Source organism: Salvelinus sp. IW2-2015, linkage group LG4p (assembly GCF_002910315.2).
Source record: "Salvelinus sp. IW2-2015 linkage group LG4p, ASM291031v2, whole genome shotgun sequence".
Taxonomy (NCBI): domain Eukaryota; kingdom Metazoa; phylum Chordata; class Actinopteri; order Salmoniformes; family Salmonidae; genus Salvelinus; species Salvelinus sp. IW2-2015.
Genome location: NC_036841.1, coordinates 4622931 through 4643725, shown reverse-complemented (window position 1 = coordinate 4643725; position 20795 = coordinate 4622931). Strand labels below are relative to the sequence as shown.

General features: G+C 42.4%; 2 protein-coding genes and 2 non-coding genes across 6 annotated transcripts in view; 2 read left to right on the top strand and 2 right to left on the bottom strand.

The window, feature by feature from the left end:
- Positions 1 to 10301, bottom strand: part of LOC111959388 (protein unc-119 homolog A-like) — a 26679-nt gene extending 16378 nt beyond the window's left edge. The window contains exon 1 of the mRNA XM_023980896.2: positions 9918 to 10301. Within this exon, the coding sequence (XP_023836664.1) occupies positions 9918 to 10206 (289 nt within the window). The 5' untranslated portion in view covers positions 10207 to 10301. The remainder of the gene's footprint in view (positions 1 to 9917) is intronic.
- LOC111960802 (small nucleolar RNA SNORA23) lies at positions 828 to 933 on the top strand. The gene has a single exon (XR_002876908.1). It is a non-coding gene; the product is annotated as a small nucleolar RNA SNORA23 (small nucleolar RNA).
- A 4531-nt stretch (positions 10302 to 14832) lies between the features above and the next one.
- Positions 14833 to 18979, bottom strand: LOC111959373 (beta-crystallin B1-like). 3 transcript variants are annotated; one of them, XM_023980891.2, is made up of 6 exons: positions 18870 to 18979; positions 17747 to 17820; positions 17437 to 17555; positions 16161 to 16293; positions 15669 to 15811; positions 14833 to 15558 (listed from the first exon to the last, which is right to left on the bottom strand). In XM_023980891.2, exons 1-6 carry the CDS (start codon positions 18910 to 18912, stop codon positions 15390 to 15392), a joined length of 681 nt encoding a protein of 226 aa, XP_023836659.1. In that variant the 5' UTR covers positions 18913 to 18979; the 3' UTR covers positions 14833 to 15389. The 3 variants fall into 3 exon arrangements, with proteins under 3 accessions (XP_023836659.1, XP_023836651.1, XP_070293482.1); XM_023980883.2 differs by having other exon boundaries at positions 18816 to 18930; XM_070437381.1 differs by lacking the exon at positions 18870 to 18979 and adding an exon at positions 17967 to 18518.
- A 1759-nt stretch (positions 18980 to 20738) lies between these two features.
- Positions 20739 to 20793, top strand: LOC111960800 (U7 small nuclear RNA). Its single transcript, XR_002876906.1, has one exon. It is a non-coding gene; the product is annotated as a U7 small nuclear RNA (small nuclear RNA).
- The last annotated feature ends 2 nt before the right edge of the window (positions 20794 to 20795 follow it).

The window sequence follows — 20795 nt, the reverse complement described above, 5'->3', positions numbered from 1 at the left end:
ATCCTATCAACAAGAGCAGAGTTTAAAATGGCCGCTGGCCTTTTCTCTCTCAACTGGTAGCAGTGTGACCCTGGGGGCCAGTGAAGTACTGTAGTGGTAGATGGTAGATATCAGAGGAAAGCTGTCAGAAAGATGTGCTACTGCAGTGTAACTGGAGCTTCCTGGGCTTTGTTATTTTGCCTATGGCCCTGAACATGGCTCCAACTAGGCCTACATGGCCAAGCTGCAAAGTCAAACTTGGCTATAATGTGACAATTGTTTTGCCCTACAATATGCTTATTTAAGTTTAAGGGTAGGGTCAGAGCCTTTCCTTTGATCCTCCACTTCCTAGTATGTGTCTGTGCTTGCACCTGGTTGGCTGAAGCAGTTTATTAACCTGTAGCAGTCTATACTGTGGCCTCTAAAGCTCCGCCTCTGATAAAATGGATTTCATTCTCAACGTTCTAAAGCAGATGAATGAAGGAGGATGTAACTTATTTCTCAATGTTTCACTCCCTTCTACAGCTTGTTCTGGGGGTGAGGGATTGACTGCTAAATACAAGCCAATGTAGGGCGTCAAATTATGACCAGTAAACAAACTGCTTTCATCAAAACACCATAAGAATGTGTGTTAGAATCAAAACAAAATGATAGACATTTTCTATCACTTAGTAGGTCTATCTTGTGTGTGTTTAAATTAGGCCTATTTTATAGTCAACATCTTACCGTCACATATTGTTGTTATAGGCTACTGTAGAAACACAGTTGGTCCACTTCCTCTATCTTTTCTGAAGTGAGACACAGTTAACTGTCTGGTGAAGATGCATTCTGTGTTGTGTGTGTGTGTGTGTGTGTGTGTGTGTGTTGTGTGTGTGTGTGTGTGTGTGTTGTGTGTGTGTGTGTTACACACACACACACACACACACACACACACACACACACACAAACACACAAACACACACACACAGACTTGCCTATCTATTGTGCGGTATGACTAAGCTCATATATTCCTCCAGGCTCTCTTTCCACTATGTGGCATACTGAGTTTACCGGTCTGTCTAGAAACAGATTCCCCTACCCCAGTACTTAAGGCACAGATACATTCAAATATCATGTGAACCTTTTTTCAGACCTGCATCAGAGTAACACATATCATCAGACTGGTATAACAATGGTCTGTCCGACAATAAAGGCTTAGTAATACATGGTTTTACCACTGTATCATGTTTATACCACTGTATAAATTACGATAGCATTTTCTTTTTTTTTTGCTTATTATTATTATTATTATTATTATTGCTTATTATTTTTGGGGGTTTTGCTTTTGTAATACATAATGTTGAGGGCCACTTGGAAATGTCATGGTGGGCTGGATACAGACATAGGGCCGAGGGTTGTGTGTCCCTGACCAAAGGAGTCACACGCGCACGTGCAACACATATCAGATGACAATGAGTCAATGGCTTGCTGCTTTCAACAAGGAATGATACATTCTCAATGTGCCACTCAATAGATAATACATTTTGTATTACTTAGGCCTATCCATTGACGAGTTTCACAGCAAATGCAAAACATTGACAGTCAATGACTTGCGTTAATTGTTAACCTTCAAATCAACTGGCAATCATAACTGTTTTGTTATACTATAGATAACACTTGTTTAATCAGATTGGAGTTGCTTTGACCCAAGTGAGGAACAATATCCCCACCACAAGTCATCTATCCACCTCCAAAAACTAGAAGAGAGAAGAGAGAAAAGCACAGGACAGGAGAAGAGAGGAGAAGAGAGAAAATCACAGGACAGGAGAAGAGAGGAGAAGAAAGGACAGGGGAGGGGAGGAGAATAAAAGAGAAGACAGGAGAGGACTGTCTTGCCCATTGACATCAGATGAATGACCCCCATAGAACAGTAGCTTACCTTGTGACAGATGCAAAGAGCAGATTTAAATTAGGCCAGCCACACAGATCAATTTTAATTAAAGCTCCAGCAATTGTGGTCACAGTCAAGTCCAGAGACTGTAAATACGGTCAGGGGAAAATACAGTTAGAGGGAAAGGTTGTTGTTTATCAGACAGACAGTGAGGAAGTGTTTCCCTGGCTTTAATTCAATGTCTCTGTGATAGATGGAGACACCGAGAGACTGTATAGGAGCTGGACGTGAAGTGGGCTGGACTCACTAAATAAGAGATTAATTACTGGAGAGTTAATATACTGCATTAATATACTTACAGTAATGTCTTTCACATGTTCATTTTAAGAAAAGACAATTACACTGCAGACAAATAAACACACACAGTGAGTGATGAGGACTGGACAACGAGGTGAGGACTGGACAACAAGGTGAGTAGGTGTAATAAATAACAAGCAATAGCTAATATACAGCATAGTACTGTTCCTTTTTGATGTGGCTCGACAACTACAGAAAGAAGTCAATAAGTGTGAGAAAAAACGCTATAATTCTATTTTTAACATCTCATTATGTCACCTCAGGACAACTGATTGAAATGGCCTGTATTCAGTCAGTCTGAATCTGACGTGGTGAGACGGAGACCTGCCAGTATACAGGCTGGTTCCCCACTTCACCCCACACACAAAGAGCAGCCCAGTCCGCCTGCCAAAAGCCTGTTGTTCTATTGTTTAGCTACCTAGGATGATTTTTCAAGAGTGGCGGTCTATATTCAAGCAATTGCTTGTGGTGAGACACTTCCTGCGTGCCAAAAGCCTGTTGGGTTAGACTAGAGTGGAATGAGCTATTCCTGAGGACGGATTCTCCCTGGTGAACAATCTGAAGCAATTATGACTAATACTATCACAACAAAGTCGGCCACCTGACTACATTTGAGTAATAGGATGGCATCCAAGATTGTGTGAACTAGCCACATCAAATGTAAAAAATGTACCTGTTATATGTGTGCATGTGCCAAAGAGATAATGTGAATCTGTCTCCAGTTTCCTTTAGAGATCGTTACTCATAACAGTATGAAATATACAGTGCCAATCAAAAGTTTAGACACACCTACTCATTCAAGGATTTTTCTTTATTTGTACTATTTTCTACATTGTAGAATAATAGTGAAGACATCAAAATTATGAAATAGCACATATGGAATCATGTRGTAACCAAAAAAGTGTTAAACAAATCAAAATATATGTTATATTTGAGATTCTTCAAAGTAGCCACCATTTGCCTTGATGACAGCTTTGCACACTCTTGGCATTCTCTCAACCAGCTTCATGAGGTAGTCACCTGGAATGCATTTCAATTAACAGGTGTGCCATGTTAAAAGTTAATTTGTGGAATTTCTTTCCTTCTTAATGTGTTTGAGCCAATCAGTTGTGTTGTGACATGGTAGGGGTAATATACAGAAGGTAGCCCTATTTGGTAAAAGTCCATATTATGGCAAGAACAGCTCAAATAAGCAAAGTCCATCAATACTTTAAGACATGAAGGTCAGTCCATGCAGAAAATTTCAAGAACTTTGAAAATGTCTTCAAGTGCAGTTGCAAAAACCATCAAGCGCTATGATGAAACTGGTTCTCATGACCGCCACAGGAAAGGAAGACCCAGAGTTACCTCTGCAGCAGAGGATACGTTCATTAGCGTTACCACCCTCAGAAATTGCAGCCCAAATAAATTCTTCACAGAGTTCAAGTAAGACACATCTCAACATCAACTGTTCAGAGGAGACTGCGTGAATCAGGCCTTCATGGTCGAATTGCTACAAAGAAACCACTACTAAAGGACACCAATAATAAGAAGAGACTTGGGTCAAGAAACATGAGCAATGGACATTAGACCAGTGGAAATCTGTCCTTTGGTCTGATTAGTCCAAATGTTTGATTTTTGGTTCCAACCGCTGTGTCTTTGTGAAACGCAGATTAGGTGAACAGATGATCTCTGCATGTGTGGTTCCCACCGTGAAGCATGGAGGAGGAGGTGTGATGGTGCTTTGCTTGACACAGTCTGTGATTTATTTAGAATTCAAAGCACACTTAACCAGCTTGGTTAGCACAGCATTCTGCAGCGATACGCCATCCCATCTGGTTTGCACTTAGTGGGACTATCATTTGTTTTTCAACAGGACAATGCCCCAACACACCTCCAGGCTATGTAAGGGCTATTTCACCAAGAAGGAGAGTGATGGAGTACTGCATCAGATGACCTGGCCTCCACAATCACCTGACCTCAACCCAACTGAGATGGTTTGGGATGAGTTCGACCGCAGAGTGAAGGAAAAGCAGCCAACAAGTGCTCAGCATATGTGGGAAGTCCTTCAACACTGTTGAAAAAGCATTCCAGGTGAAGCTGGTTGAGAGAATGCCAAGAGTGTGCAAAGCTGTCATCAAGGCAAAGTGTTACTGTATTGAATGTTTATACATTTTTAATATCAATTTCATAAATGTACAGTATCATTTGTACATTCATGCAGTTATTTATTCAATTGACTGTGTAAAACCTAGCAGTACTACTTCTTTCTCTGACAGTGAGGCAGATATACAGTGCATTCGGGAATGTTTTTAGACCCCTTGTCACGTCGTGTATGTAGGTGGCAGGGAAGTCAAGCGTAATAATAAGCGTAATAAGTAATAACTTAAAACATAAACATAACAATAAACAATCTCTGACAAGGACACGAGGGGAAACAATTAATGAATGGGATTGGAACCAGGTGTGTAAGAAGACCAGACAAAACCAATGGAAAATTAAACATAGATCAATGATGGCTAGAAGACCGGTGATGTYGATCCCCGAGCACCGCCCGAACAAGGAGAGGCATCGACTTCGGCAGAAGTCGTGACACCCCTTCCCTTTTTACACATTTTGTTACGTTTCAGCCTTATTGTAAAATTAATCAAATAAAAAAAAATCCTCATCCATCTACACACAATATCCCATAATGGCAAAGTGAAAACAGGTATTTAGAAATGTTTGCACATTTATAAAAAAATCAAAAAACAAAAATACCTTATTTACTTAAGTATTCAGACCCTTTGCTATGAGACTCGAAATTGAGCTCAGGTGCATCCATTGATCATCCTTGAGATGCTTCTACAACTTGATTGGAGTCCACCTGTGGTAAAGTCAATTGATTGGACATGATTTGGAAAGGCACACACCTGTCTATATAAGGTCCCACAGTTAACGGTGCATGTCAGAGCAAAAACCAAGCCATGAGGTCGAATGAATTGTCCGTAGTGCTCTGAGACAGGATTGTGTCGAGGCACAGATCTGGGGAAGGGTACCAAAACGTTTCTGCAGCATTGAAAGTCCCCAAGAACACAGTGGCCTCCATCATTGTTAAATGGAAGAAGTTTGGAACCACCAAGACTCTTTCTAGAGCTGGCCGCCCGGACAAACTGAGCAATCGGGGGAGAAAGGCCTTGGTCAGGGAAGTGACCAAGAACCTGATGGTCACTCTGACAGAGCTCAGGAGTTCCTCTGTGGAGATGGGAGAACATTCCAGTAGGACAACCATCTCTGCAGCACTTCACCAAACAGGCCTTTATGGTAGAGTTGCCACACGGAATCCACTCCTCACATAAAAGGCACATGACAGCCCGCTTGGAGTTTGCCAAAAGGCACCTAATCGACTCTCAGACCATGAAAAACAAGATTTTCTGATCTGATGACACCAAGATTGAACTCTTTGGCCTGAATGCCAAGCGTCACGTCTGGAGGAAATATGGCCCCGTCCCTACGGTGAAGCATGGTGGTGGCAGCATCATGCTGTGGGGATGTTTTTCAGTGGCATGGACTGGGAGACTAGTCAGGATCGGGGGATAGATGAAAGGAGCAAAGTACAGAGAGATCCTTGATGAAAATYTGCTCCAGACCGCTCAGGACCTCAGACAGGGGCGAAGGTTCACCTTCCAATAGGACAAAAACCCTAAGCACACAGCCAAGACAATGCAGGAGTGGCTTCGGGACAAGTCTCTGAATGTCCTTGAGTGGCTCAGCCAGAGCCCGGACTTGAACCCGATGGAACATCTCTGGAGAGACTTGAAAATAGCTGTGCAGCAACTCTCCCCATTCAACCTGACAGAGCTTGAGAGGATCTGTAGAGACGAATGTGAGAAAATCCCCAAATATAGGTGTGCCAAGCTTGTAGCGTCATACCCAAGAAAACTTGAGGCTGTAATCGCTGAAAGGTGCTTCAACAAAGTACTGAGTAAAGGGTCTGAATACTTACAGTTGAAGTCGGAAGTTTACATACACCTTAGCCACATATATTTCAACTAAATTTTTCACAATTCCTGACATTTAATCCTCGTAAAAATTCCCTGTCTTAGGTCAGTTAGGATCATCACTTTATTTTAAGAATGTGAAATGTCAGAATAATAGTAGAGAGAATGATTTATTTCAGCCTTTATTTCTTTCATTACATTCCCAGTGGGTCAGAAATGTACATACACACAATTAGTATTTGGTAGCATTGCCTTTAAATTGTTTAACTTGGGTCAAACGTTTCGGGTAGCCTTCCACAAGCTTCCCACAATAAGTTGGGTGAATTTTGGCCCATTCCTCCTGACAGAGCTGGTGTAACTGAATCAGTTTTGCAGGCCTTCTTGCTCACACACGATTTTTCAGTTCTGCCCACAAATTTTCTATAGGATTGAGGTCAGGTCTTTGTGATGGCCACTCCAATACCTTGACTTTGTTGTCCTTAAGCCATTTTGTCACAACTTTGGAAGTATGCTTGGGGTCATTGTCCATTTGGAAGACYCATTTGCGACCAAGCTTTAACTTCCTGACTGATGTCTTGAGATGTTGCTTCAATATATCCACATCATTTTCCTGCCTCATGATGCCATCTATTTTGTGAAGTGCACCAGTCCCTCCTGCAGCAAAGCACCCCCACAACATGATGCTGCCACCCTCGTGCTTCACGGTTGGGAGGGTGTTCTTCGGCTTGCAAGCATCCCCCTTTTTCCTCCAAACTTAACGATGGTCATTATTGCCAAACAGTTCTATTTTTATTTCATCAGACCAGAGGACATTTCTCCAAAAAGTACGAAGTTTGTCCCCATGTGCAGTTGCAAACCGTTGTCTGGCTTTTTTATGGCGGTTTTGGAGCAGTGGCTTCTTCCTTGCTGAGCGGCCTTTCAGGTTATGTTGATATAGGACTCGTTTTACTGTGGATATAGAACCTTTTGTACCTGTTTCCTCCAGCATCTTCACAAGGTCCTTTGCTGTTGTTCTGGGAATGATTTGCACTTTTCGCACCAAAGTACGYTCATCTCTAGGATACAGAACGCGTCTCCTTCCTGAGTGGTATGTCGGCTGCGTGGCCCCATGTTGTTTATACCTGCGTACTATTGTTTGTACAGATGAACGTGGTACCTTCAGGCGTTTGGAAATTGCTCCCAAGGATGAACCAGACTTTTTTTCTTGGCTGGTCTTGGCTGATTTCTTTTGATTTTCCCATGATGTCAAGCAAAGAGGCACTGAGTTTTTAGATAGAACTTGAAATACATCGACAGGTACACGTCCAATTTACTCAAATTATGTCAATTAGCCTATCAGAAGCTTCTAAAGCCATGACGTAATTTTCCAAGCTGTTTAAAGGCACAGTCAACGTAGTGTATGTGAACATCTGACCCACTGGAATTGTAATACAGTGAATTATAAGTGAAATAATCTGTCTGTAAACAATTGTTGGAAAAATTACTTGTGTCATGCACAAAGTAGATGTCCTAACCGACTTGCCAAAACTATAGTTTTTTCACAAGAAATGTGTGGAGTGGTTGAAAAACAAGTTTTAATGACTCCAACCTAAGTGTATGTAAACTACTGCATGCTGAATAAATTCCTGCAGTGAACACTGTATTTGATGTACCTTCTACATAGCCCCCCTATGATCCYTGTTCATTCCCTTATATCATAAGCCACATGCAGCATACATATTTCACAAAACACTCTCTCTCCATGGGCTAGATTACATTTATTTTCCTCATCATGCCTGTCTCAGTGAAACAGTGTGTCTCCCTCTCTTACCAGCTCTGAGCCACTGTGTCTCCCTGCCGCCCCAAAATGGACGCAGTTACCTCCCAAAGCACTGCCATGAAAGTCATTTACACAGCAAGCCTTGTCATTTTCTCCTTCAGTCTTTCACTGGTTATTTATCCTCCATATACTGGCAGTTGAGCAAAACATTTACAAAATGGATCTCTTTATAGTCTTGGTATACATGTAACATTTGTATCGACTGAACAATTCTGATTTTTTTGGTTCATTAATGCTGATACAAAAGGAGTAAGGCAACCATAGGACCAAATTCAATACGACTGCATGTCATAAAGGACGGGGTGAAAAAGAGGACACTGATATTCTATACAATGATCAGAAATCAAATAAGAATCATGCCATAGCAGGTGGCTATCATAAAGCATTTGTGAGAGAAATGCCATTAATGCCATTTGATCTATGGTTTCATGAATGTATCCTACACTGCAGCTATGGGGGCTAGAGACCAAAACACAATGTCAGAGACAGTGAACACAGCAAATGTAACACATATAGTATCAGCTGAACTTGCCTTCTAATCAGAAATGATATGCCCTGTAAACAAATGTCCGGATGCGTTCTTCATTGAGTGTTTTGTTGCATGCTGCTTGACTCTGAAGCATTAATTAACTAGAGTCTATCAGGTCATAGAAGCGCCACATTCCCTTCCTTTCTGACATAATCCAGATTACATGTCAGTGGGGAGCAGAGATTACCACTAGGCAGCCATCATCAGTGATTTCTGTATTATCTCGCCACTGCAGCCCGATGCTGCTCTTCTGCTCTTCCTCTGGAGGTTACAGAACCAAACAGCTAACACTATGGGACAACAACATGGATTAAAGGGACGATGTCGGCGGGCTAGTGTGCCTTTTGGGATGAGTACTGCTCCGGATGATGAGAAATGCCCTTTGCTTATAGCAGAGATAGTAACCAAATCATTCAGACACAAGCCTGTATGTATATTGAAATTGGAAGTTACAACAATTTTTATACAACAACAACAAAACATATATATTTTTCAACCCAAATGGCACCCTATTCCCTTTATAGTGCACTACTTTGACCAGGGCCGTAGTGTTCTGGTACATTGTTTTGCATTATTTAGGTAATAGGGTGCCATTTGAGATGGATCTACTGCGTGACTAGCTGTGTTGTTATGTGCTGTAACAATCTAATCCAGATCTTTAAACAGGTTCTGACTGTCTCAATCTCAGTCGGCAGGCACAGAGCACTGATCACCTGTTACCTAAGAGGAAACAGTTTCTTCAGATTCGGGAAAGGATTTAGGAAAAGTCCGATTTTCATTTTTTCATCAAGATGGACAACAGGGTGCATTAGAAAGAACAATCACATTAATACCTGCCTGTCTGGTTTAAAATGAATATTTACACACTCTCTCTCTCTCTTTTGCTTCCTGCAACCTTCTCTCTCTTTATCCCTCTTTCTAGCACCCCCCCCCCTCTCTCTCACACACACGCAGGGTTGTGTGCATACCTATGTACCGTCTACTAAACCTGTCTGAGCTAGAGGCTGATAACCTACTCTCCTGTCTTATATCATTATCTATTATGCCCAGATTGCCCACACAGAAATATTCAAGTATACATTTCGTTAGACTATAATTCCACTAGCCTATATAATCTGTATTTCCACCCCCACAAATATCCTACTGTAGCCTAATGTCCCTCTAATTCGTTGTCCAATGCACTGGAAGTAAACCCTTGAAAAATGACAAACCTGGCACTAGGGCAACTAATATGCTACTACGCGGATGGATAAATGGATGGATGGCTGCCCGTTAACAATGTAACGTTGTCGCTGTGGACCCGATGCTTCATGCCAGGCAACAGAGCAACAGCAGGTGCGCTGCGGCCAGAACGGTTCAGGTAGCCATGAAGCTACCCTTAATACCAATTAGTAGCCTACTTACTTTCGGTGATCTTCTGTAACCCAAGTACATCCTCAGGCGATATTACGGGGTTTCTTAGCAACTCGTCTTCACTTGTAACCGGGACCCCAGCATCTGTCGAGTTGCAGCCTTTCTTCACTTTCATGGCCACGAGCGGTTGGGGTTGCGACTGCCGTGAACTAGTGCTGCTGCTGCTCTCGAGACCTTCGCTGCCACGGTTCGTATTATTAGTAGCTGCTTTCCTCGCACTGGCGTTAGGTGCGTCCTGGCTGTTACACACAGCCTCTGTGCTGGTACAATAATAGCTCATTCTCCGTGCCTCCTCCCCCTCCCGATCTGGGTAAGATACAAATCAGTCTCTTTCCCTCCCTCACCCAAGGCTCAACGTCTCTCACACTCGGTATTTAATTTAAATCCTCAGTTCTTTAAACCCGTCGGTCCGTGACTGTTTGTGTGCGGCGGCTGAATAGCCCTTGCGCTTGGAGCGCGCGTGCGGTGGTGATAACGGTTTACATAATGCAGAACGAGAGAGGAAGGAAGGATGCGGTGGGTCGTCAGCGCTCATACGAAAGCATCATAAGCCGTTCATGCAAATACATATCAACTCAATTGAGAGCAAGATATTCTCACAAGCGGAATGCTTTCACCCTGCATGCATGTCTGCTGTGGCCAACCAGCACATGGACATGCGCTCCCGCATTGAACAGCCTATGACTAATGTATTTGTTACTGTAACTTCCAATCGATTTATGACATGATCATTACACGATTACCAGAAACTGTAAAAACGGCCACTTAGCCAGTGTTGGTTATGTCAAGCAGTTTGTCCCTTTTTAATCAGCTCACATCCAATACTATCCACATGTGCATATCCATGTTACATGTTTGAAGGTGAACTATTGCAGTTATTTATAATATCTACAGAAATCAGCGATTCAGATAGCTTTTTGGGCACATTCTTACCATAATTAATTATGTGAATAATGTAACATCCTTATATATCTGGCTCATGCGGTTGTGTATTCTACATCACCATGAATATTTGAAGATATTTCTGGCCATACTACAATTTCATACACAATTTCATACAGGTATGGTCATGCGAAATTGTCCAGTAAGACGCCATTAAGTTGTTTGGCAGCCATATTGGAAAGGGGCTTCTGTGGGGTTAGTGAGTGAATTCTGTGATGGCCCTATATGTACAAATCTTTGTAAAACCCTGTTCTAGCTGTATGTGTGCAAGTTGGTGCCTCTATCACCAAAGTTACAATCCAAAAACACACACTACCGGTGAAAAGTTTTAGAAAACAGAATCATTCAAGGGTTTTTCTTTATTTTTACTATTTTCTACATTGTAGAATAATAGTGAAGACATCAATACTATGAAATAACACATATGGAATCATGTGGTAACCAAAAAAGTGTTAAACAAATCAAAATATATTTTATATTTGAGATTCTTCAAATAGCAACCCTTTGCCTTGATGACAGCTTTGCACACTCTTGACATTCTCTCAACCAGCTTCATGAGTTAGTCACCTGGGATGCATTTCAATTAACAGGTGTGTCATGTTCAAAGTTCATTTGTGGAATTTCTTTCCTTCTTAATGCGTTTGAGCCAATCAGTTGTGTTGTGACAAGGTAGGGGTGGTATACAGAAGATAACCCTATTTGGTAAAAGATCAAGTCCATAATATGGCAAGAACAGCTCCAATAAGCAAAGAGAAACAACAGTCCATCATTACTTTAAGACATGAAGGTCAGTCAATACGGAACATTTCAAGAACTTTGAAAGTTTCTTCAAGTGCAGTCGCAAAAAAACATCAAGTGCTGTGATGAAACTGGGTCTCACGAGGACTGCCACAGGAAAGGAAGACCCAGAGTTACCTCTGCTGCAGAGAATAAGTTCATTAGCATTACCAGCCTCAGAAATTGCAGCCCAAATAAATGCTTCACAGGGTTCAAGTAACAGACACATCTCAACATCAACTGTTCAGAGGAGACTGTGTGAATCAGGCCTTCATGGTTTAATTGATGCAAAGAAACCACTACTAAAGGACACCAATGATAAGAAGAGACTTGCTTGGGCTAGGAAACACAAGCAATGGACATTAAACCAATGGAAATTTGTCCTTTGGTCTGATGAGTCCAAATTGGAGATTTTTGGTTCCAACCGCGTGTCTTTGTGAGACACGTGGGTGAACAGATGATCTCCGCATGTGTATTTCCCACCGTGAAGCATGGAGGAAGAGGTGTTATGGTGTGGGGGTGCTTTGCTGGTGACACTGTCTGTGATTTATTTAGAATTCAAGGCACACTTAACCAGCATGGCTGCCACAGCATTCTGCAGCAATACGCCATCCCATCTGGTTTGGGCTTAGTGAGACTACCATTTGTTTTTTAACAGGACAATGACCCAACACACCTCCAGACTGTGTAATGGCTATTTTACCAAGAAGGAGAGTGATGAAGTGCTGCATCAGATGACCTGGCCTCCACAATCCCCCGACCTCAACCAAATTGAGATGGTTTGGGATGAGTCAGACCGCAGAGTGAAGGAAAAGCAGCCAACAAGTGCTCAGCATATGTGCTAACTCCTTCAAGACTGTTGGAAAAGCATTCCAGGTGAAGCTGGTTGAGAGAATGCTTAGAGTGTGCAAAGCTGTCATCAAGGAAAATGGTGGCAACTTTGAAGAATCTCAAATCTCAAATATATTTTAATTTGTTTAACACTTTTTTGGTTACTACATGATTCCATATGTGTTATTTCATAGTTTTGATGTCTTCATTATTATTCTACAATGTAGAAAACAGTAAAAATAAAGAAAAATCCTTGAATGAGTAGGTGTTCTAAACTTTTGACCTGTAGTGTAGCTGCCCCATTTCATGGAATTCTATGGCTAAGCTTCCAACATTCTAATGTCAATGGCACAGCTGATTCTTCAAAGTTGGTTATATTATATATCATTTGAATGGTAATTTCATGGCCTTTCAGAACCACTTGTCAAACAAAGTTTAAATGTATCATGGATCATGGTTCCTGTTTTAAAGCCATTTATACAGGTAATTCATTCTGATATGTACCCTAGAGGTCAGAGGTCAAATTTCTGTTGACCTGAACTTTCTGAAAATGTGTCTGATGGATAACTGTGAATACGCTTTCCAATTATATATGATTAAAGGGTATAAGCGAGAAATAACTTGTTGTATACTTACATTGTTTGTCATATGGTAAATTCCCAATGGGAAAACAGTTATTGGGATGGAGGGATGAAAGATAGAGTGACAACACACAGAAAGCTACCATTGCTGCACTATCACACATTTTCCAACTCTATGGACATAGACTTTCCAGAAAATCACTATGAGAAATCATCGGCCCAACAAGCCGGCTCAAATTTGGGGGTCTGGCTCATGGACTATTTGTCTGATTGCATGAACATGACATGGTTACAATTTGTCGCTGTTGATGTTGATGCAGGATTGCCTTTGTGAGGATATCTATATTGAGTATAATAATTGTTTGAATGTTCAGCATAGTTTAAATTAAAACGTGGGACAAACACCACAGACAATCATAAAACACACAAGAGAACAAAAAGTCAAACAAGAAACTTGACATGAGCTACTGACTGCATGTCCAGCACTGAGGTTAGGAAGCTTTATCAATTTCATTTCATTTTTTTTATTGGAAAGTTGCTTTCCAGGTGCCAGCATCCCTGAGAAATATATAGTGTATATAACAACATTCCTCTGCAACCCCATCATTAAGAGGGGGAGGGGTCTCCCAAAAGGTTGGCATGTCTAGAAAAGCACTACCAGGTAGCCTACAGCAGCCTGTCTCCCAATCATACCCCCTAGCTCACATCCTCCTTCAGACAGCCTCACTGCCTTAAACTGAGTGTGTCATGGGCATAGCTTCACTACCCTAAACTGAGTGGGTCATGAGCATAGCTTCACTACCCTAGACTGAGTGGGTCATGAGCATAGGGCTTCACTACCCTAGACTCAGTGGTTTCAAGAGAATAGCTTCACTACCCTAGACTGAGTGGGTCATGAGCATAGTTCACTGCCATAGACTGAGTGGTCATGAGCATAGCTTCACTGCCCTAGACTAAGTGGGTCATGAGCATAGCTTAACTGCCTAGACTGAGTGGGTCATGAGCATAGTTCACTACCCTAGACTGAGTGGGTCATGAGCATAGTTCACTACCCTAGACTGAGTGGGTCATGAGCATAGCTTCACTGCCTTAGACTGAGTGGGTCATGAACATAGCTTCACTACCCTAGACTGAGTGGGTCATGAGCATAGTTTCACTGCCCTAGACTGAGTGGGTCATGAGCATAGCTTCACTGCCCTAGACTAAGTGGGTCATGAGCATAGCTTCACTGCCCTAGACTGAGTGGGTCATGAGCAAGCTTCACTACCCTAGACTGAGTGGGTCATGAGCATAGCTTCACTGCCCTAAGAAAGTGGGTCATGGAGCATAGCTTCACTGCCCTAGACTGAGTGGGTCATTGGCAAGCTTTTACTGCCCTAGACTGAGTGGGTCATGAGCATAGCTTCACTGCCCTAGACTAAGTGGGTCATGAGCATAGCTTCACTGCCCTAGACTGAGTGGGTCATTGGCAAGCTTTACTGCCCTAGACTGAGTGGGTCATTGGCAAGCTTTACTGCCCTAGACTGAGTGGGTCATGGGCAAAGCTTTGAAGCCTTGAAGGTAGAATGTCATTAGGGAAATTATGGTTGAGGTGGAATCCCTAGACTAGATGGTGGCCATGGGGAGAGTAGATTTGTAACAGTGTCTCCTTGTGGATGATTGAGCTCACTGTAGGGCACGGACAGAGCACATAGAGCTGGCAGCTGTCCATGGTAGTTTAGGGACTGGCTTGAGTGGAGTGTCTAGCATCTCTACTCTCTAAAATCATTCACAGATTGCAGGAGGGTAGAGCATTGTAATGAACAGGCTTATTTGGCATCATTTGGTATATAGCTAAGAAACAAGTCAGTAAGATGTATAAAATCAATGGGTTTGCAGATATGGAAACAAACAAGTGAACACAAACTAATGAAGCTATATAATCTTTGTTAACTAATTCCCTTTCCCCCATTAAAATTCCCATCATAAATCTTTTCATGCTATAATTCTATCAGGTCTTGGAACAGAGGGTACAGCTATCAGTTTCACCAGTATTATTATATTCAGGCATTGTGGAAGTCTTCTGCAGGTGAACTGCAGTAACAACCCTTTCCCAGTAGGTGGCAACGTCTTCATTCAGGGATTGTGAATTACAGTACACGCACCCTGAATGTTACAACTAGTAAGTGATTGAGGTGGAGCCAGTGATGTTATGTTATTAGCTGTTAGCTTATGTTGGCTGTGTGGAGATCCAAGATGGAACTCCAGACTCCGGAATGGTTAGCTCCAGGGCTAGCCAGACCCCTTCCCCTCTGTCTTGCTGGCCCACAACCCATCGCCTGCCTGGCCCCTTCTAGGCAGTCCACTCAAAGCAGCCTCTGCGATGTGTCTGCATATCCCTCACTCTACGGATGGACTGGATCTGGGGATGGTGGGCGCCCCACTCGTTCCAATGCTTGAAGACACCGCACTCGAACACGTACTGGTAGCCACGGTAACCGGGGTACTGATAGCCAACCCAACTGTCACCCAGAGAGATGGATGGAGAAAATAAGAGAGAGAAATGGAAGTAAACAACGCCTTAAATCAAATGGATGGGTAGATTGATTGATAAGTTAATGTGTCAACTCACGTTCCACCAGTGACCTGGATGCTGGCAACACGGTCCTGGAAGCCGTAGGACCACAGACTCGGGATATCCTCATCACAAACTTCCATCTTACGGCCCTCAAAGTTATTACACTCAAATAGGCATATCTTGTGGTCCTGGGTGTCCTGTAGGTATAGAGGGACAGAGAGAGGGATGCCAGCAATAGAGTTCACCCACTTATTCAGCCACAGCCCTCAGACGAGGAGGGGAAGCCACTTAGACTAGAGTATTGATGTAGTGATGGATGGATGGATGGATGGATGGATGGATGGATGGATGGATGGATGGATGGATGGATGGATGGATGGATGGATGGATGGATGGATGGATGGATGGATGGACGGATGGATGGATGGATGGATGGATGGATGGATGGATGGATGGATGGATGGAAGGATGGATGGATGGATGGAAGGATGGATGGATGGATGGATGGAACGATGAATGGATGGATTAATGAATGGATGGACTCACCATGCGAACAGGCCTGACGGACATGAAGCGGTCACACCTGTAGCTGTTGCTCCAGGTATCCCAGCGGGGGTACTCTCCCTTCTCCAGCATGAACATTTCTCCACTCAGGTTCTGCTGCTCATAGCCCACCCAGCTGTATGGGGACATTATAAAAGTGTTACAGCACAACTATAACACACTTATAATGAATTAACACAACTCTCTTATAAACATGATCAAAAGCCTTAAGGCTAGGGATAGCTAAGTGATTTCAAGGTTCTTAGGTGACATCATGTTAGATGTCACATGTTCATTGCAAAAGTCATGATTCATTGGAGATTGCATGTTGTAAATTAACTATGTTTCAGGTGTCTCATTGGACTAAGATAACTTTAATAGTTGTAGTAGTTGTAGGTTTTATTGGTTTTTCGCAGTCATAGACTGAATTGTCAACCAATTTACAATCATAACATCAATCACATATAATTATCAAATAGTAAAATCCTAAACTTGCAAAACACTTCATATATTAAAATCTTAAAATGTGCAATATACTGTATACAAAACAACAATACTACGACAACAAGGTTCGGTCTGGCAGCTTTAGAAAAGGCATCTGTAGAGTTCTTAGGAAGGCATTTCTAATGCCCCTGGGCTATATGGTGTGTGCATTGATCAGTTTAGTGAAGTATGGAATGGGAGAGTTCTGATAGTGGCCTGTGCGTGTCATGGGAGTGTTCAGTTTGTGGCTGTTGCGGGTTGCCCGTCCAGTAATCTGCTATCTGGTAGGGGGGACCAGGTCTGCAAACTGGGAATTCTGCAGGGATTTAGCAAATGTCTGGCAGATCTGCTCCCATCTACTGTCCAAGGATATGATTTTGAGGGTTATCGAGGTAGCTGGTGTACAACCCGCTAAGAATGATTCTGCAGGCTTTCTTCTGGACACGCTCCAGCTAACAACTTTACTCTAATGACTCAAATAATACACTACATGACCAAAAGTATATGGACACCTGCTCACTGAAAATCTCATTCCAAAATAATGGGCATTAATATGGAGTTGGTCCCCCTTTGCTGCTATAACAGCCTCCACTCTTCTGGGAAGGCTTCCCATTAGACGATGGAACATTGCTGCGGGGACTTGCTTCCATTCAGCCACAAGAGCATTAGTGAGGTTGCTGAAACAGGAAAGGGCCTTCCCCAAACTGTTGCCACACAGTTGGAAGCACAGAATCGTCTAGAATGTCATTGTATGCTGTAGCATTAAGATCAACAGATGCAGTTAGGCATGACGTACGGTCCACACTCCACCCTGATGGAGCCGATCTTCTCGAATCCCTTCTCACACAGGTTACGGCACTCAGTGATGCACTCCATCATACGACCCTGGAAGTTCTCAAACTCAAACAGGTACATCTGAAAAGACAGACAATATCACAGTATGGTTATTTACTGTAATAAGCTATAATATAACACTGTTAATGGTTTGCTATGGATATCATTGATCAAGATGCTTGTTTTGGGCCTTTAAAACAACTGGAAATGCTGTATCTTCGCTAGAGATTGCATTATTAGAGTAGTTTGTAAAAAAAAATGTGAAGACCTACTTTGTGGGTACGCAGCCCCATGGCTGGGTGGCTCCCAATGCTGCCCTGGGCTCCGGAGTGGGACATGGTCGAATCTGTGGCCGAACAGGAAGAGATTGAGAGAAATAAAGAGGGAGAGAGGTTAAAGCCAAGCCTCTTGGAAAAACAACTTCCATTTGACATCCATATTGTGACACTCATTTTGGTCATTTTGCAGACACTCTTATCCAGAGAAACTTACATGAGAAATTAGGGGTAAGTGCTTTGCTCAAGGGAACATCAACAGATTTTTCACGTAGTTGGCTCAGGTATTTGAACCAGCAACCTTTCGGTTAATGGCACAATGCCCTTAAACGCTAAGCTACTTGCAACCCACCCCCCATCTGTGTATCTATTCAACAGGCCCCTGGCCCCCTAGCGTCATATATCTGTACAGCTGAATAGATATCAATGAGAGATTGCAAAGAAGAATGTTTCCTACCAGAGAAAAAAATACCAACCAAATTTCAATATTCGTCTTTTGGCAAAAATCCATATTAAACTCACGTATCCACCCAAACTGTTAATAAGAACATAATCTACTTTTGTCTTGTCACTCAAGTATTTAATCTATACTGGTTTAGAGGATTTTTGTCTCTCATTAACTCTACTCCAAAACACATTTTGATGTTAAAGCCTGTTCTAAGAGACTTGCCTGCACAATTTTCCCCCGCTAAATATTATATCTATTCCGTAAATAGCAATTGCTCTGTGAAAAAATGCAATCTCCAAAGATCCTTTTTAAACAACGTGTTCAAGCATATTTTTCTTACAATTACTAAATTCAGTGGCACTGAGCACACTTTCATCTGCCAGATGCAGGGAGGCTTGTCATGTAATATTACTGAGCTGAAAGGAGATCACAATCAAACATGGCCTCGCATCTCACTGACTGCCATTTCCCCATTAAATGAACCACAGAACAGACAGAATGTCAAAGTAATGCAAAACATCGCTCTCTTGATATAAGATAGAGTATATCCCAGAGTTAATTGAAGTAAAACGCTTTTTGACAGTCCTTGATTTAGGTCAAGGGACGAAGAGACCCCACCTTTGCCCCCCATCTCTCTCGCTGACAACCCCCTTCCCTGAGCGTGAATCTCACCAAGCGGCTGGTTGTCAGGTACAAGGGAGGAACGGACGTCCATATGGATAAGCCTAAGAGTTGGAATCAGGCCCCCAGAGTAGGGATATATATATACATTTACATCCCCACGCCGACTATTGGGCTGGGATCCCACCTCGTCATTGAATGAGCGGGGTTCTCTTTAGGTGCGGAGGGCGGGTCAGGGGTCATGTATGCTGATCTCCACTGAGCCATGCTGAGTCGGCTGCTCGCTTTGTTGTCCTGCACTACTGTGGGGTCCTGGACACACAGCCACCATCATCAGCAGAATGTACCCAACTACACTCACTCACTCTCTCTCTCTCTTTCTCTCTCTCTGTCTCTCTCTCTCTGAGCAAGCAATGTGCTGACCTATTGTGTGTAGTGCGAACGGGCGGGCAGGCTACTGTTCAGTTGGAACCGGCATGCAGGGAGGCAGGCACGCTTGCATGCACACACACACACACACGCACACACACACAGACACACACACACAAACACAAACACACAAACTACACACAGTTAGGTGTTTGCTAGGTTTTGTTTTCTGCTATAGTGTAGGACATCTCAACGGGACGGTAGTGTCTGCCAGACTGCTAACATATTTTACAGTGAGAGGAACACAGCAAAAGGACTTGACACCCATGTCATTTTACAATCCTAGAATGGTTTACAGTAAAACAGGCAGAACCGGTCTGCTGGAGGCATAACATAGCTATTATTTGCCTGGCCTAAGTGGAAATCATCAGGTACAGTATGGTGAAGAAAGCATATTTGGTAAAGGTGTCACATTATATAATAGCTACAGTACATCATATCAAGATAAGTGGTCAAGTGGATTAGGATAAAAATAGGGCTTATTGATAATGATGCTTAATATACTCTAAAAGTCTAAGCCGTTGGGGGGGACGCACTGAATAACACATTCATAAATGGAAATAAAGTAAAACATTTATCATAAGGAATAAGGTTTTGAAGTGTCTGTCCTATATCTAGGAGACATAAGATAGCTCAGGATTATATATATATTCTTTTTTAATAAAAACAACAACATATTTAACCCCTTATTTTTGTTGGAACAAAACTACCTCCATACTTCCATTCATTTGTATGGGTTACCTTCAGACGAGTCTGTGACACTTATGGAGTCATATTAGTTTGTAGCCCAAACGGTTCGATTTTCGGGATGTCTCATGGTCTGACAAACACCGCTGTAGCTCGACCACCTTCCACCGCAGATGTGGATGCGCTGGATTGAGAAGAAGCCCATACGGTTCAACTCTACCATTGAAATCGTGATGGTGCCTCTATGTCATCAAAAGGGAGGTGTTCAGTATGAAATACACGCCCTTCTAGATGTGCTGGGTGGTACCACCTCAAGGCTTACTATAAAAGCAGATGACAGCGCGCCTTATATGGCAACGGTCTTGGTAAGCAACCTGGTCTCAGAGCATTTCGTATTATTCTGTACATAAATCCAAGACACTCCATTTAGTATGATATGCTATGTTTCGTATGCTATGTGTTAATTTGTGGACGTCCATTACCCATTTCATATGATATGTTACGAATTACAATTCATATTATATGTTACGAATATGCAAACGTACAATATGTTACGAATTCACAAAACCTGTGATATGTTAAGAATTCTAGCTAGATGGCTAACATTAGCTAGCTGCTAACGTTAGCTAGGCTAGGGTTAAGGTTAGGATTAAGTTTAGGAGTTAGGTTAAAGGGTTACGTTTAGGGTTAGGGGAATTTATGAACAATTCCCCCCACCCACAACTTCTCACCTGAATGCATTTTGTTTAAAATTTGAAGGTGTTTGGCAAAGGATGAAATTGTGGTTGAGAGTTACCCTTTAATGAACATTTTCTCTTTTAGTATTTCTCCAGTAGGTTTCCTCAAGGAGAAAGCCTGCAC